The sequence below is a fragment of the Globicephala melas genome, chromosome 17 (assembly GCF_963455315.2).
Source record: "Globicephala melas chromosome 17, mGloMel1.2, whole genome shotgun sequence".
In the NCBI taxonomy this organism is placed as follows: Eukaryota; Metazoa; Chordata; class Mammalia; order Artiodactyla; family Delphinidae; genus Globicephala; species Globicephala melas.
The window spans coordinates 13,387,039-13,405,871 of NC_083330.1; the positions used below are offsets into that span (position 1 = coordinate 13,387,039).

Consider the following 18,833-nt stretch of genomic DNA (forward strand, 5'->3'; position numbering starts at 1 on the left):
GATCCAGCTTAGGAAGTTTGCCTCTAATGCCCGTATTCTTCATCCCTACACCTTTCAGACAAGTATAGCATGACCAGAGGCATGATATGTGACCCAAAGCAGGGCATCTGAGATCATATCAGGAAGAGAGCAGCATATGAGAACTGAGAGGAGGTGACTTCAGAGAACTGTGAACAGTATAGTTGAAGCATGGAGTAGAAGTAAGGAAAATCAGAGACCATATTGTGAAGACTTTGTATTTCAAGTTACGCAATGGAAAGCCATCTGCATTTTTAAAAGATCACCTTTGATGAATAGTGGGAAGAGGCAAGACAAGAAGAGCCTGAGCCAGGTTGCACCAATCTAGGCAAAGAGTTGATATTAGCAGAGCGGCCAGAGAGGAGAGGTTTGAGGGATAGTAAGAAATATGAAATTAATAAGTGTGAAAGGTACTAGAGTAGGTATATTAGCACGTGGACCTGCCGCACATACGTTAATCTCTTGTAATTGATGAGTTTGGTTTGAACGGCTTGGAAGCTTGTATCTCAGTCTGGAGGTGAAACAGGGGGTCATCATAAAAGACTAGACAAAGATTTTAGGAAAGCAATAATTTTAATCTCGACCACATCTTCTTCCTTTGGGAAGGCTTTGCAAAAATGGGAAGGTTGAAGACACTAGAAATATCGCACAATACACCTTTAAGGAATTAGATAATTTCTGCGTCTTATTTCTTCTAACAACTTTCTTATTTCTTTGAATGCTGGCACTTAACATTTAAAAATCAGTAAATATGAGGATCTGGGGCTTCCCTGGTGGCGCAGTGGTTGAGAGTCCACCTGCCGATGCAGGGGACGCGGGTTCGTGCCCCGGTCCGGGAAGATCCCACGTGCCGCGGAGCGGCTGGGCCCGTGAGCCATGGCCGCTGAGCCTGCGCGTCCGGAGCCTGTGCTCCGCAACGGGAGAGGCCACAACAGTGAGAGGCCCTCGTACCGCAAAAAAATATATATATATGAGGATCTGGGATTGCACTATACTTACTATACCCATTACTACACATTACTACACAGTGTCTTTTAAACAATGTTTCTAAGAACTAACTCATCAGACACTTTAAATTATAGTAACTTGGTAGCACATTTCAAGAAGTTTAACATTTAGATTAGATTTAAAAAATGTTAATGGAGAATCTCTAACTCAGATATTTCCTACAACTGTTTGTTTTTACTGTCTGATTAAATGGGATTATGAGAAAAGCACAAGGAAGAAGTAAAAATATTTGGAAACTGAGCAGAATCATTTACATTTTTTCCAACAGGGAGAAAATGTGTCTTTAGTTCAAAGATTGTTGAAACTAGTTTGCCTTAGGCTCTGTAGGACTGAGGTTCAGATGATGCTGCAGAGTGCATAAGACCAGGTGATCACAGGATCTTCCATCTGTCGTAAAAAGCTGGGTATGAAAGAGTGGTGGGCAAATAGCAGTAGTATCTGCCGATATTCCAGCTTATTTCACCTACTTCGCTCTCTTGGGATTGAAATAGTCATTATTATCCTCTCCAAACTTTGAAGCTGCCCAGGTAACTTCAGCTTAATAAAGTATCCTGGAGAACCACGGCTAATTAGATTCCTAATAACTTACTAGTGACAGTCACTTGAACAAGGATAATGGACCTGGCTTTTAATTAAAGGAGCAAAAAAGACTGTCATAGAATACGGGGAAATTGATTGTACGTTTTAAGATCTAAATCTGTAAGATTCTAAATATAAACAGCTGCAACTATATCAAGACAAATAATTCATGGGAAGAATGTCATCAAAGAATAGGGTCTTCAGACTGTCTTTATACATAGATTCTGAGCCATGCATTTTCCCTAAGGGAATTTTTTCCCTCTTATTTTTGTGACTAAAGGCAGTATCACAGTTAGAAAGGGTGGTGAAAATGAGGCAATACACATGGAAATCCGGAGCTAAAAAACAAAATGAAGACTCTGATCATTGGGTGGAATTCTACATTGGGGCAAAACTCACTGATTTCAGAATGGTTAAATAATTATTTCACTTTATATTCATCTAGCACAAAATCAAATTAACCTGTATATGAATGCAAATAATTCCAAATGAAATATTGAAGTAAATATTGAAATATTTAGCCAGTTTATATAGATTGTTAGGGGACATGTCTAATGTTGCCTTTTCCAGAGCAGATCAAAACCATTGTTTGGGGCTTCTCTGGTGGCGCAGTGGTTGAGAGTCCGCCTGCCGATGCGGGGGACACGGGTTCGTGCCCCGGTCCGGGAGGATCCCACATGCCGCGGAGCGGCTGGGCCCGTGAGCCATGGCAGCTGAGCCTGCGCTCCACAACGGGAGAGGCCACAGCAGTGAGAGGCCCATGTACCTCAAGAAAAAAAAAAAAAAAACCATTGTTTAGCATATGGTCCTTTAAACTCAGAAACCCCAACATATGCCTTTCAACTGTGGGTGTGTGTCTTCCATTTATCATATTTTTCTAACAGGAAATTATCCTGCTAATTATACTGCGCTAGCACACACACAAAAAAATGAACATAACTTATCCAAGTGCCTCAATTCTGTTATGGCACAAAAGAGTGAAAAAATCACTGCTCAAGTAACTTTTTAAGTTGAAACATGTATCCCTAAATTCAGTGGCTCCAGTGGGGTTTGTTTTGGGGCACAGTTTTTAGTGGTAATTGAGTATGTAACATTATTGAGGGATACAATAGAAATTTGCAAAGTAATATTCAGTCTCATTCTCAATTTTTAAAATATGGAGAAATAAAAGCAAAGTATCCCTTGCGAAAGATTGCATTTTTCTCTCTTTAATTACCTTTTAAGTTTTTTTTGTTTTTCACTTCAACATCTACATAATGTGAATTTAAGGCAAATTATTGTGGCTACAAATTCAGAGATCCTCATTACACTAGTTTTTCATGTGTTTCATTTAAGGTGTCAGTTTATAATTAGAATCTCAATGCCCCTCCTCCACTAGTAATAACAAAGTTTGGGACCACCCAAGAGAGAACAATATGGTTAGCTGCCAGGCAAAACATCAGAGTTCCTGGCAGTGAACATGCTGAAAGTCAGCAAAGAAATCCACAGCGCAAAGCCATAAACATACCGTTGTTCTGGTTTGCCATGTCAGTTTCACTGTGAGTTACTGCATCACCCTGGTGGCCCGAAAGGGATGATGCAGATTCTCCCCAAGTGTTCAATTTGATGCACTTCAACCCTTGGGAGATTGGCTTCCTTGTTTGTACGTTGGAATCAACATTAAATGAGGCTTTAGAGCTCTGGAGGTTTTAAATTGTAATTAAAGTAAAACTGGTGTTTTTGTGATCATGGTAAATGACCAAATATGTAGAAGGTCCTCGGGTTTGGAGAATCTTTTATCTGATTTATTATAGAAATGTGATGAGTCATCTTAAAGGAAAAGATTACCATGTTTTTATAAAAAGATTAACACATAACCTGCTTCAAATAAGAATTGAAGTCTTAAAAGTGAACTGAATGTAGTATAATAGATATGAGTTAATAAATGGTTGAAATACAATATGTTGCATTTAAACTAATTTAGGAAAACTAAGCTTTGTCTATCCAGTGAGACTGAGTTGAGGGAGGAAGGGAGGGGGTGTTGGTTATTGCTCATTGCAGCCCCCTGGCATCGAGAAATAGGACTGGCAAACAGGAGACCATTTCACATGCTTTTCCTGACCCTAAGCTCTACAGTTCGACACAAAATAAAGTTGATACCGGATGTTCTAGGATCAGTTGGGACAAACATAGGAAATAAAAATCACAGAGAATCATATTATCAAGTGCCAAATGATAGTCATGTGAACTCTATTTCAACCAAACCCCAATTTATAAAGGAGATGTTGGTGAAAGTTTGTCGTGAACTTCATGTAATTATCATAATCTAATAACATCATAATCTTACGGAAGAATTGACAACACATTCCAACATCAACATTATTTTAAGTTTAAAAATTGTCAAATATGAAAACCTCCAGAAGGTTCTTTAGCATGAGGACCATAATGTATGGAAGAATATTCCACAGAGTAGCGTCTGGCTCTATACATTCCAACCTTGTTTCTCCTGCACCACACTGAGTCCTGGGTGCACCGGGATATGAACACATTGCATTACAGCCTTGGGCCCTGCACGTCCTCTTCAACCTTGGGTGAGTCTGTACAATGCGCAGGGGGAATACTCTGGAGTCCATTCCTACACTAGGATATTGTAATAACCTAACTATAAGTGACTGTGCATCATATCCGTAGGTCCCAGTAAACCTAGCCTAAATGGATCCCTAATTCTACTGCCTTTAGCTCAGTTCCAGAAAGAACTGTGGCCATTGGAACATTGCAGAACGTGACAGAGGAAAGCTGGGACATAAAAAGACAGCAGTCATAACCATTTGCAGTCAAAACATTTGGCTCTTGCAAATTTGTAAAAGCTTATGACTATGTGAACAGGTTGCTAGGGATCCTATGAAAAAGGGACTCCGAAGCGCAACGATTTTAGCTTGAAAGTAAATTACTTCTGCCAGCACTTAAGGGTGCTTGTAGTTACAAAGTAGACACTCAAAAATATTTGTTGAATGAGTGGATGAATAGAAAGTTACCTCTTTGTGACTCTTCCATAGCATTGCTAAATCCAAGTGCTTTTCAAATTAAATTGGACCCATTGGCCACAGGTTACATTTATCATATTAAAACTATGCGAAATCCCTGAGTGATGTGGGATCTATTTTTAATATGAAATATGTCAAGAAGATTTATTCATTATAAGCACAGGTGTATTGACCCTTTCCTTTTTTCTTTCTATGAGGAAATGCACAATTTCTGCATAATTTTGCAGCCCTGTCAAGTACACGTTCTCAGGAGTATACCCTAAGCAGAGCTGTTACTTGGGATGTCTTATTACTAAAATCATGGAACAACTTTCCTCAGTGTATATGTTATATTTGCCTTTTTATGAAGGACAAATTCTACACTGTGACCTTTATTTTACTTTTTCATTTTTGTGACTCCGAGAGAAAGAATTGTCTAAATTTTTAAAATGATATTGCAGCTAGAAGGAGCTGAACAACTGAGAGCCCGTATTTTCCAGGACGGAGTAAAAATGTAGATTTATTTAAATTTTAATTTAACTGCCTAATGTGAGAACAGAGATAGTTCTAGAAAGGAAATTCGCAGGTCAGATAAGAAATCTCGTATGGAATGGGATTTGCTTAGGATTCCTGGCCTTTGGTCTGTTTCCTTCATTCTCTTGCCCAGAATTAGCAGAACAGTCTCACTGGTAATCAGAGAAGTACCTATAAAATCAAATGATCCCTTGTAAAGCCTGACTCTGAGTATACATTTATGCACCATCAAAAAACCAGGTGCGGGCTTCCCTGGTGGCGCAGTGGTTGAGAGTCCGCCTGCCGATGCAGGGGACACGGGTTTGTGCCCCGGTCTGGGAAGATCCCACATGCCGCGGAGCGGCTGCGCCCGTGAGCCATGGTCGCTGAGCCTGTGCGTCCGGAGCCTGTGCTCCGCAACGGGAGAGGCCACAACAGTGAGAGGCCTGCGTACCGCAAAAAAAAAAAAAAAAGCTATGAGGCGAGTAATGATATGTTGGAAGCAGAGTTGTGGGCTTAGTGCTGGCGCTCTTCCACATGCTTAATTTAGGAGAATGGAACTCTGTGATGCTGCGATGGAAAAACTAGGCCTCCATTGGATAAATCAATGGTGAATCGAATAGGCAATATTTCTCTCATTGACCTGGCTGTCTCTTTTAAATTTTTTCACTTTTTAAAAATTTCAAATTAATGGTGGGACCTAATTGGAATATACACAATGGTTAGTACAAAAAGGCAAGTATAGACGAAGCCATCTTCTCTTGATATGCTGGTGAAATAAAACTTATGTATCCATTTTAAGCTAGATTTTTCTATTAGATGATGTACATGTGATTGGTTCTAAAGCTGTGACACTTTGAGGTACCCTGTCCGAGAGCATGTTACGGGCCATGTTGATGGATCAGGAGATTACAGTAAAATCTCTTAAAGTCTCTGGCAGATAATTTGCTGCTGTACTGCTGTTTACTACAGCTTGAAGTAGAGAGAAATAAATCAGTTTAAAAAGGTTAAGAAAATGGATAAAAATTACAGGCTTCCTGTTCAAGGTCCTTCACAGTGAGTAAGTGTTTGTTGTTAAGTTGATGAGGGCAAGTGAGGCTTCATCAGGAAGCAGAGACATATTTCAGTATGTTTAGAAAAAGATCAAGATTTTTTTCTTAGCTTCATTCAGCTGGTGTCATGAGCATTATTGATGAAAATGTTAGGATCAGTAAGGACTTAAGATTGGAGTAGAGGAGACCTTAAGGAGGAGAAAAAGGTTATGGTGTGTTGAGTTAGCTTGACAATTAAATGCTTTGTAAAAATTTGATATTTTTTGAACATGAACTGTCAGTTATAGCTCTTGACTTGCATTGGCATACGCATGCAGGTACATGTAATATACAATTTTATATTATTGTCAGACTCCTACATTAAATATTTATAAACATCGTATACTACTAGAAGTTAATTATAAAACTTTAGCCCATGTGAATATGTGTTCTTAATGCTTTCTAAAGAGTTCTCTGTTAATGTTAACGAGGAAGCTGCTTTTCACATCATTTAACAGCCAATGGAACTGATCGTGTTTCTCCTTAGAATGCAATTATTGTAATAATAAAGTTGCATTTTGTCAGGTTCTTTCTAAAATTACAGCAGTAATGTTTTAAATCCGTTTCTCTTTCCTGCAAGTCATCAGTGTCTGAATCTGCCAGGTGTACTGGGCTTCTGTGGTACAGCCTCACAACCAGGGATAAATGAGTTCGACATTCCTCATATATAATTGCACTGTAGAACTTTCATTTGTAGGGAAAAACTAAACAGATCTAGAAAAATACATTTGTAAAATGCCGAACCACAGAGAGGTCATTGCAAAAATGGAGAAAAAAACAATCAAAATACTAATAAATTGAAAAATGAAGTGAAACAAAATCCACTAATATAGATGTTAGGCAAAACATCTAAAAAAAAGTAACGAACATTTTTATGGAATGTATGCAGAAGGTACCCCTAAAAAAACAATTCAGAGACCAGCACCTGAAAATATTATCAAAGGTAGAGGGTTCTTAGCTCCCTATGAGTTGCTGTAGAGAAAAATGTGGAAGAAATGCCCTAAAAGGAAGGAGGACCAAGGCTCACCAATCACTGAATTTGGGTGCTGAATTCTGGATTTCCTTTCGGGCTGCTCTGGGCACCACATTGCTGAATAACTCATTAAAATTTCCTTTTCAAAATGTTAGTCTTTTGGATTGGGTCCAAGAAACACACTTTTAAAAAAAAATTCTGACCTTAGTGAATATTAATTTCACTTTTTTCTAAGATATTGGGTATAAATCAGTATAATTCTATTAACTGTGAATATGTAAACATGAATGAAAGATATTAGTAAGTCATTTCTTTTAAATTACGTGAAATACCAGTAAAGATTCATATCTGACGATAAAATTTATTATAATTCTGCTTACTTAATTTTCTGTGTATAAACTCTCTCCTCAACAGAGTTCATTATGGGTTTGTTTTCAACTTAAATACTTAATTTAGGACCCCAGCAGTGTACCTCTGTAATCTATTTTTAAACAGGTGTTCTGTGTAGAAAAATCACTGGTCTATTGTCCAGTTGTTTTGAACTTGGCTGGTGCTATTTGATTTTGAAATTCATGTGGGAGAGGAAAAATAATTTTTCCTCTACTCTTCTGACTTCTCAGTTGAGATCCCTGTAACAAAAGACAGATGACCAAGAGAAAAACGACAGAAGTTTATTAACATGGGTACCTCATGAGTACGTGGGAGATACCCAGGGAAAAATGAGTACTTCTCCCAGGAGGCATACTGTTCCACCCTTCATTAGCAGCCCCAGATGTCTTGAAGAGCTTAACGGGAACCGGTGGAGTCTGACTTGCCCTTGCCTTTGCCCGCAGGTGCACCCTGAGCGTGACCCTGGAGCAGGCCATCATTCTGGCCAGAAGCCACGGACTGCCTCCTTGCTACATCATGCAGGCTACAGATGTGATGCGGAAGCAGGTGAGTCTCACAACACATTTTAGGAAGTTGTTTCTCACGCCCTGGGTTTGAAGGTTCCTTGGTTCATTTATCAGGTGTCTGACAGGTACCTGGATGTGGCAGGCACTTTTCCAGGCTCAGAAAGTGAGTGGTGAACAAGAAACACTGATTCCCGGGGAAGAAGACCACGCAGGCATCTCTCTGAGGGTTCTCCAAGAAGCTTAGACAACCTGAGAAAAGGGAAGTCTAAGAGGTAACCTGATGGAAGACAGGGAGGTGGCCAGGCAAATGGACAGGAGTGGATTTGGGGCAGCATAAACTACAAGATAGAAGGACATGTGGGTTTCCTTGGTGGCGCAGTGGTTAAGAATCCACCTGCCAATGCAGGGGACACGGGTTCCAGCCTTGGTCTGGGAAGCTCCCCCGCATGCTGCAGAGCAACTAAGCCCGTGCGCCACAACTACTGAGCTTGCGCTCTAGAGCCCATGAGACACAACTACTGAGCCTGCACTCTAGAGCCCATGCTCTGCAACAAGAGAAGCCACCGCAATGAGAAATCCACGCACCGCAACTAGAGAAAGCCCGCGCACAGCAACGAAGACCCGGTGCAGCCAAAAATAAATAAATAAATAAATAAATAAATAAATTTTAAAAAAGAAGGACATGTGACATTTTCTGGGAAAGGCAGGTGATTTAGGAAGGCTGGGGAATAGACTGGGGAAGGGGGAAGAGGACAGAGTTGAGGACCCTGCTTGCTTCTGGAGATCTTGAAGGGACTTCCGCACCATGCTAAGAAGTTTGTGCCTTATTCTGAAGATAAAGCACGTACCTCAAATTTTCCTGCAGAAGATGAAGAGCTGCCTTTGGACTATTTTTAGGTCACTGAAGTACTTATAGGTGAGAATACACTCTTACGAAGTGAATGAACTTTCTTTTTTTTTGGGTGTGCCCCATGGCTTGCGGGATCTTAGTTTCCTGACTGGGGATTGAACCTGCGCCCTCAGCAGTGAAAGCTCGGAGTCCTGACCACTGGACCACCAGAGAATTCCCTGAACTTTCTGTACAATAGCTCAGTAGTGTTTTAAGTGTGGTAGTTTGGTTTTGAACCCTTAAGATTCTTTAAAAAGCTAACAAAAATGCACTAACCTCCAATGTACCGATTATTAGGAAAATGTGCTTAATCTAGTAGAAAAAACACAAGTCAGTAGAGAGACAAAAGAAGTTAAAAGACATCAATTTTATATTTTATTCTTCTACCTTTTATTAGGGCTACCTCAGAAAATTGATTTAACAAATCTCTCTACTTGCTGATTGGGTTTGAATTATCCAGTGATAGTGAGTGACTTAATTTTTAAGATATGCTTTTGTAATTATGTCTGCTTTATTTACTAAAGACTTAATGTATAACTCTCAAGCAAACATATAAATCCCTATAGATTTGCTCCCAAGATTACACTACAGAATGTCAACCAAGTCAAAAGAATAATTCATGGAAACAGTCCTGAGTGAGGCCAGTGCCCAGCCTGGGGTCTGCAGAGATGAGGTAGAGCAAGCACATGTATGTTGGTGCTTCGGGTTGAGAACTGCAGAGCTGAATATTGAAAACCAAGATCTCACAAGGTCCAAGAGGGATTTGCTAAGTAAAGGTCAGATCCGTGAGGAGCACATGACACAGTGTGGTTCGGCTGGAAAAGGGCAAATACAGATGCAAATGCCAGCAGGTTTGGGAAGGATTTTTTGGGTAGATATTCAAATTTGGTTTTAAAAAAGTAGATCAAAGTAAACTTGTGATTATCCATATCAGGGTTGGGATTTGGGTGCTAAAACATACAGCAAGAGATTAAGCTTTCTGTTTCACTCTGTTGCTGTTAGAGTGAGTTTGCAGTAAGACTTGGAGGAGCCCTCTCCAAGGGAAGACTAAGAGACTGATAATTGATCTTTTTTTTCTTTTTTAATAAAGTTATTTATTTATTTACTTATTTACTTATTTATGGTTGTGTTGGGTCTTTGTTGCTCTGTGCGGGCTTTCTTTAGTTGCGTCGAGCGGGGGCTACTCTTCATTGCAGTTGTGTGGACTTCTCATTGAGGCAACCTCTCTTGTTGCAGAGCACGGGCTCTAGGCACATGAGCTTCAGTAGTTGTGTGACGTGGGCTCAGTAGTTGCAGCGCATGGGCTTAGTTGCTCCGCAGTATGTGGCATCTTCCCGGACCGGGACTCAAACCCATGTCCCCTGCATTGGGAGGCGGATTCTTAACCACTGTGCCACCAGGGAAGCCCCGATAATTGATCTTTTTAAGAATAATCCAGTAAAGAGGTCATTATGAGCTGGTTGCATATACATTCTTACTACATGGATTTGAATAATCAAAACCTTTAACTTCTTACAACTGGAAACTGAGATAGATAAAATAAAGATGGGAAAAGTAAAAACAATATTACCTAGGCCTTAATGACTTATTTAAGTTGTTCAAGCCTCTTTAAAATTTATTTGTATATTAATTAACAATAAATGATTATTAGTTATTATTAGTATATAATTAGTATATATTAATATATATCATATATTTATAAAGTATAATTTTAAAAGACTGAAAACTTAGGAAGTTTGTAAGTTGATTTCTAAACTGCAGTATTTTTCAGTGTTTATCACTCCCTCCTCCTCGTTTTTGTTAATAAATCCATTTAGGATGGGTAGCTTCCTACCTTTGTTGCTTGTTTCTCTGCTCCAAGTTATGACACAAGTGGTTCTCAGACAAAGACCTGATTTCTGCCTTCTTTGTGAAAGATCATGGAGCCTTGGGTCCTCTCTTCATAGAAAGTGGGGTGGACTGGTGCCCAGAGGAGATTTTTGCAATATTCCTTCTGTGGCCAATCCTCTTTCAAGTATTCAGCAGTTACAGGCAGTGGGATTAATGGCTGGGATCCAGTCTACAAGCCACCTCTTACCCACGTGGGATCTGAGTAGTTCGAACACAAGTGTGAATCCAAAATCTAACTTTTCTGACCCTTCTGTCTTTTAATCGTTTAGATCCAGCTTTCCAGAGACAGAATGGTTAGAATGCTTACCTGGTTAATGAATAATATTTTCTAAGATCTTTAGTTTCTTTTTGAAGAATAAGGAGCTTTTCAGCATGATTTACTGTTCTTATTTCTAATGGCAGTGTAGACCTCCCTCCATATCTGCCACGGTTTGGTTCCAGGAGCCCCTACAGATAACAAGTCCTTGGATGCTTAAGTCCTTTACAAAAAATGGTGGAGGAGCGCAATGAATACAGTTGGCCCCCCATATCCATGGGTTTTGAGTCCATGGATTCACATCCACGGATTCATCCAACTGTGGATCCATGACACAGTTGATGGAATCTGCAGATGCAAAGCCCACAGATATGGTGGCCAACTGTATAGTTTTCATGAACAGATTTCATGTATGTAGTTTTAATAGAGTTGTTTATTTTTGTTTGTTTGTTTGTTTGTGGTACGCGGGCCTCTCACTGCTGTGGCCTCTCCCGTTGCGGAGCACAGGCTCCGGACACACAGGCTCAGCGGCCATGGCTCACGGGCCCAGCCGCTCCGCAGCATGTGGGATCTTCCCGGACTGGGGCACGAACCTGCGTGCCCTGCATTGGCAGGCGGACTGTCAACCACTGCGCCACCAGGGAAGCCCAATAGAGTTGTTTTAATTATCTGGTTGAGTTAGAAGCAAAGATAAAAGAAGGGAAAGGTAGTATGCCCGTGCAATTTGTGGGTAATGATTATAATGATCCTAGGCAGCATTTTTACATAACCAACTGATATGATTAGTAAATGGTTTGAGGACTTCCCTGGAGGTCCAGTGGTTAAAACTCCACGCTCCCAATGCAGGAGGCACGGGTTTGATCCCTGGTTGGGGAACTAAGATCCTGCATGCCGCGCAGTGTGGCCAAAAAAAAAAAAAAAAAAAACAAATGGTTTGAGGTAGAAGCTCTAATTTACATTATAAGCTTAAAGTCTCCTATCCTCTAAATTATATGTTCTAAGTATTTTTGGGTAGAAGTCTACCCCAAATTCTTTTCTGACCTTTTAAATAAAAATTTAGATTCTGAAGAATTCTGTCTCCTGACCTCCAGTATCAGGGCTTTATACTGAGCACTAAGGACAAAGACCAAGGACAATCAGCTTCTTGCCCAGCCTCATGGCGGACATGTGTGGGCAAATCATCATGGTGCACCCACAGGCAAGTGCTCTCCGGGGTGCACAACCTCAGTGCATGAAGACGTAAAACAGGGAACAAGTAAACGAGTAGACTGTGAGCCCCTGAATGGCTGGGACACCGAGTGTATATCATGATGGTATCACTGGTTTCTACATTAATACCCAGTATAGAGGAAATGCTAAGTGATGTTTAGGCAATGAATTAGTTCTACCTAGGAGAACTAGAAAAAGGCTTCATGCAGAAAGTAAATATGTAATAGTAGCCAAGAGCACAGATTCTAGGGCCACGCACCCTCAGCTTGAATCCCAGCTCTAGTGTTTACTGTCTGTGTGATTTGAGGCAAGACTCTTAGCTTCTCTGTTGCTTCGTTTCCTCATTATTAAGACAAAGATAATAATGGTATAATGCTTGCTTCATACTGTTGTTTTCAGGCTTGAATACTGAATGCATTTAAAACAGTACCTAATGTAGTGAATGACCAACCAATAATTGATTTGGGCCTTGGAGGATAAATGTGACACAGACATGTAGGGAAAAGGACAGAGAGGGTGTTTAGTAGAGGGAGACCATGAGCAAGGTGTAAAAATGCAAGTCGCTGGCACATCGAGTATAAGAAGAATTATATGGCTGAATTCCAAATGGAGTATACCAGCAGATGTGTTCAGCATGATGAGCTTCAATTTTATTTGAAATCTTTTAAGCAAAAATCTTTCTAGAAATTATTTAATGGAAGATCATGAGACTAAAGACAAAAATAATTATACAAAAATACCATATTCCAGTTGGTAACTCTGTTTCTCACAGGGATACGATTTAGAGATTCTAAAACTAGTTAATGTCTTTGGTAGGACTGAACAAATAAGTCAGTATATTGTGAATACTGAGAGTCAGGTTTCTTACTGTCTGAGAACGAAGTTACAAATAAGGAAAGGGAGAAGCCTGGAATTTAGAATGAACCCTGGGGTACTGGATTGGAACTGGAAGTATCAGCTTGAATGCATGGACACATACACACAGAGATCTAGATAGATGTAGAAGGAAATATAGATGTTTGAGTACGTTTACACTAATCAACTAGCTCAGCCCACTGAGAAGACCTAGAAGCAGTTACACACCAGTAGTAGTAATGGGCATACCCACTGTCCAGATCTTGAGTTCTAAATATCATTCTCCATTAAAAAGAGCCAGGGAAGGCCTTCCCTGGTGGTGCAGTGGTTGAGAGTCTGCCTGCCGATGCAGGGAACACGGGTTCGTGCCCCGGTCTGGGAAGATCCCACATGCCACGGAGTGGCTGGGCCCGTGAGCCATGGCCGCTGAGCCTGCGTGTCCGGAGCCTGTGCTCCACAACGGGAGAGGCCACAACAGTGACAGGCCCGAGTACCGCAAAAAAAAAAAAAAAAAAGAGCCAGGGATTCGGGCGGTGTGAGAAGACGCCGAGTTAGCGTCTCCCCACAACTAGGGTGCCTGCTAGCCATTGGTGGGAGACCCTGAGGCCCGAGGAGACAGGAGGAACCCCCAAATGAACCGGTAGGATGTGGGGGGAATAAAGGGGGAAGAAAAGTGGAGGCCAGACAGGATCGGTGCCTCTGAGGTCGGGGAGATAAGGAGAGGCACACAGGAGGTGCCCTCCAGGAGGAGCGGGAGAAGTACGGAGGGCGTTTACCCCATCCATTCGGGCCCAGGGAGCCTGCTAGGCTCCAAGGTGAGGTCCCCAGCCCTCTGAGACCAGGGGTGGGGGGCACACCTGGCCGCTTCTGTTTCTTGAGCCTAAGCCCCACCCCCCCACAGCCCCCAGGGCCTTTTCCAGCCTGGAAGGTCTTTTAAGTATACGCCCCGCCCACCACCCAAACCTCACCTTTGCTTAGACCCCGCCCTCCACAGCCAAGGCCTTCCCCCCCCTTTTTTTTTCTTTTCCCTCCCCCTCTTTTGTTATTATTGTGGTACTGTTGTACGTTCCAGTTGTTGATTCATCTATATTTTTATTTTTAGATTCTTTCTAACATATCTGTTAGTTTCCTAGTCTAATTTTACTTTTTACTTTGTTATTGTTACTTTTTTTATTTTTTTGCCATCCCATGTGGCTTGCGGGATCTTGGTTCATGAGCCGGGGGTGGGGCTGAAGCTCTTGCAGTGAGAGCTCTGAGTCCAAACCACTGGATTAACAGAGAACCTCAGACCCCACAGAATATTCATCGGAGTGAGGCTTCACAGAGGTCCTCCTCTCATCACCAAGACCCAGCTCTATCCAATAGCCTACAAACTCCAGTGTTGGAAGCCTCAGGCAAAACAACCAGTAAGACAGGAACACAATTCCACTCATAAAAAAAAAAATGAGACGGCAAAAAGATATGTCACAGATGAAGGAGCAAGGTAAAAACCTACAAGACCAAATAAATGAAGAGGAACTAGGCAATCTACCTGAAAAAGAATTCAGAGTAATGACAGTAAAGATAATCCAGAATCTCAGAAATAGAATGGAGACACACATTGAGAAAATACAAGAAATGTTTAACAAAGATCTAGAAGAACTAAAGAATAAACAAACAGAGATGAACAACACAATAATTGAAATGAAAAATACACTGGAAGGAATCAATAACAGAATAACTGAGGCAGAAGAACGAATAAGTGAGCTGGAAGACACAATGGTGGAAATAACTGCCAAGGAGCAAAATAAAGAAAAAAAAAAGAAAAGAATTGAAGACAATCTCAGAGACCTCTGGGACTACACTAAATGCACCAACATTTGAATTATAGGGGTCCCAGAAGAAGAAGAGAAAAAGAAAGGGTCTGAGAAAATATTTGAAGAGATTATAGCCGAAAACATCCCTACCATGGGAAAGGAAATAGTCACCCAAGTCCAGGAAGCACAGAGAGTCCCATACAAGATAAACCCTAGGAAAAACACACCAAGATACATATTAATCAAACTAACAAAAAATTAAATTCAAAGAAAAAATATTAAAAGCAGCAAGGGAAAAACAAAAAATAACATACAAAGGAATGCCCATAAAGTTATCAGCTGAGTTTTCAGCAGAAACTCTGCAGGCCAGAAGGGAGTGGCAGGATATACTTAAAGTGATGAAAGAAGCTACAACCATGATTACTCTACCCACCAAGGATCTCATTCAGATTTGATGGAGAAATCAAAAGCTTTTAGGGCAAGCAAAAGCTAAGAGAATTCAGCACCACCAAACCAGCTTTACAACAAATGCTAAAGAAAGTTCTCTGAGGGGGAAACACAACAGAAGAAAAAGACCCACAAAAACAAACCCAAAACAATTAAGAAGATGGTAATAGGAACATGCATATTGGTAATAACCTTGAATGTAAATGGATTAAATGCCCCAACAAAAAGACACAGACTGGCTGAATGGATACAAAAAGAAGACCCATGTATATGCTGTCTAAAAGAGACCCAGTTCAGACCTAGGGACACATCCAGACTGAAAGTGAAGAGATGGAAAAAGATATTGCATGAAAATGGAAATCAAAAGAAAGCTGGAGTAGCAATACTCATATCAGATAAAATAGACTTTAAAATAAAGACTGATACAAGAGATAAGGAGGGACACTACATAATGATCGAAGGATCAATCCAAGAAGCAGATATAACAATTATAAATGTTTACGCACCCAACATAGGAGCACCTCAGTACATAAGACAAATGCTAACAACCATAAAAGGAGAAATTGACAGTAACACAATAATAGTAGGGGACTTTAACACCCCACTTACACCAAAAGACAGATCATCCAAAATGAAAATAAATAAGGAAACACAAGCTTTAAAGGACACAAAAGACCAGATAGATTTAATTGATATTTACAGAACATTCCACCCAAAAGTGGCAGAATACACTTTCTTTTCAACTGCACATGGAACATTCTCCAGGATAGATCACATCTTGGGTCACAAATCAAGCCTCAGAAAATTTAAGAAAATTGAAATCGTATCAAGCATCTTTTCTGACCACAACACTATGAGATTGGAAATCAATTACAGGAAAAAACTGTAAAAAAACAAAAATACATGGAGGCTAAACAGTGTGCTACTAAATAATCAAGAGATCACTGAAGAAATCAAAGAAGAAATTTAAAAATACATAGAAACAAATAACAATGAAAACACGATGACCCGAAACCTGTGGGACACAGCAGAAGCAGTTCTAAGAGGGAAGTTTATAGCAATTCAATCCCACCTCAAGAAACAAGAAAAATCTCAAATAAACAATCTAACCCTACACTTAAAACAACTAGAGAAAGAAGAACAAGGAAAACCCAAAGTCTGTAGGAGGAAAGAAATCATAAAGATCAGAAATAAATGAAATACAAATGAAGAAAACAATAGCAAAGATCAATAAAACTAAAAGGAGGTTCTCTGAGAAGATAAACAAAATTGATAAACCCTTAACCAGACTCACCAAGAAAAAAAGGGAGAGGACACAAATCAATAAAATTAGAAATGAGAAAGGAGAAATCACAACTGACACCACAGAAATACAAAAGATTATAAGAGACTACTACAAACAACTCTATGCCAGTAAAATGGACAAGCATGAAGAAATGGACAAATTCTTGGAAAGGTACAATTTTCCAAGACTGAACCAGGAAGAATTAGAAAATATAAACAGACCTATCACAAGCACTGAAATTGAAACTGTAATTTAAAATCTTCCAACAAACAAAAGTCCAGGACCAGATGGCTTCACAGGCGAATTCTATCAAACATTTAGAGAAGAGCTAACACTGATCCTTCTCAAACTCTTCCAAAAAATTGCAGAGGGAGAAACACTCCCAAATTCATTCTACGAAGCCAGAATCACCTTGATACCAAAACCAGAAAAAGATATCACAAAAAAGAGAAAGCTATAGACCAATATCACTGATGAACATAGTTGCAAAAATCCTGAACAAAATACTAGTAAACAGAATCCAATAGCACATTAAAAGGATCATACACCATGATCAAGTGGGATTTATCCCAGGGATGCAAGGATTCTTCAATATATGCAAATCAATCAATGTGATACACCATATTAACAAATTAAGGAATAAAAATCATATGATCATCTCAGTAGATGCAGAAAACGCTTTTGACAAAATTCTCACCCATTTATAATAAAAATTCTTCAGAAAATGGGCATAGAGGGAACCTACCTCAACATAATAAAGGCCACATATGACAAACCCACAGCAAGCATTATACTCAATGGTGAAAAACTGAAAGCATTTCCACTAAGGTCAGGAACAAGACAAGGATGTCCACTCTCAGCACTCTTATTCAACATAAATTTGGAAGTCCTAGCCACGGCAATCAGAGAAGAAAAAGAAATAAAAGGAATATAAATTGGAAAAGAAGTAAAGCTGTCACTGTTTGCAGATGACATGATACGATACACAGAAAATCCTAAACATACCACCAGAAAACTACTAGAACTAATCAATGAATTTGGTAAGGTTACAGGATACAAAATTAATGCACAGAAGTCTCTGGCATTCCTATATACCAACAACGAAAAATCAGAAAGAGAAATTAAGGAAACACTCCTATTTACGATTGCAGCAAAAAGAATAAAATACCTAGGAATAAACCTGCCTAAGGAGGCAAAATACTTGTACTTAGAAAACTATAAAACACTGATGAAAGATGACATAAACAGATGGAGAAATATACCATGTTCTTGGATTGGAAGAATCAATATTGTGAAAATGACTCTACTACCCAAAGCGATCTATGGATTCAGTGCAATCCCTATCAAACTACCAATGCATTCTTCACAGAATTAGAACAAAAAATTTTACAATTCATATGGAAACACAAAAGACCCCAAATAGCCAAAGCAATCTTGAGAAAGAAAAATGGAGTTGGAGAAATCAGGCTCCCCAACTTCAAACTATACCACAAAGCTACAGTAATCAAGACAGTATGGTTGGCACAAAAAACAGAAAAATAGATCTATGGAACAGGATAGAATGCCCAGAGATAAACCCATGCACATGTGGGTACCTAATTTATGACAAAGGAGGCAAGAACATACAATGGAGAAAAGACAGTCTCTTCAGTAAGTGGTGCTGGGAAAACTGGACAACTACATATAAAAGAATGAAATTAGAACACTACCTAACACCATCCAAAAAGTAAACTCCAAATGGATTAAAGACCTAAATGTAAGGTCAGACACTATACAACTCTTAGAGGAAAACATAGGAAAAACACTCTTTTACATAAACCACAGCAAGATCTTTTTTGACCCACCTCCTAGAGTAACGGAAATAAAAGCAAAAGTAAACAAGTGGGACTTATTTAAACTTAAAAGCTTTTACACAGCAAAGGAAACCATAAACAGGACAAAAAGACAACCATCAGAATGGGAGAAAATATATGCAAATGAAACAACAGACAAAGGATTAATCTCCAAAATATACAGGCAGCTCATGGAGCTCAATATCAAAAAAACAAAAAATCCAATTAAAAAATGGGCAAAAGACCTAAATAGACATTTCACCAAGGAAGACATACAGTTGGCCAAGAGGCACA

The 18,833-nt window shown here is 39.7% G+C and overlaps 1 protein-coding gene across 3 annotated transcripts in view; it reads left to right on the forward strand.

The window, feature by feature from the left end:
- PREX2 (phosphatidylinositol-3,4,5-trisphosphate dependent Rac exchange factor 2) overlaps nucleotides 1-18,833 on the forward strand; it is a 288,710-nt gene that overhangs the window by 255,193 nt on the left and 14,684 nt on the right. For all 3 annotated transcript variants that reach the window (XM_060287422.2, XM_030859603.3, XM_060287423.1), the window contains exon 38: nucleotides 8,018-8,120. In XM_060287422.2, the coding sequence (XP_060143405.1) occupies nucleotides 8,018-8,120 (103 nt within the window). The remainder of the gene's footprint in view (nucleotides 1-8,017; nucleotides 8,121-18,833) is intronic.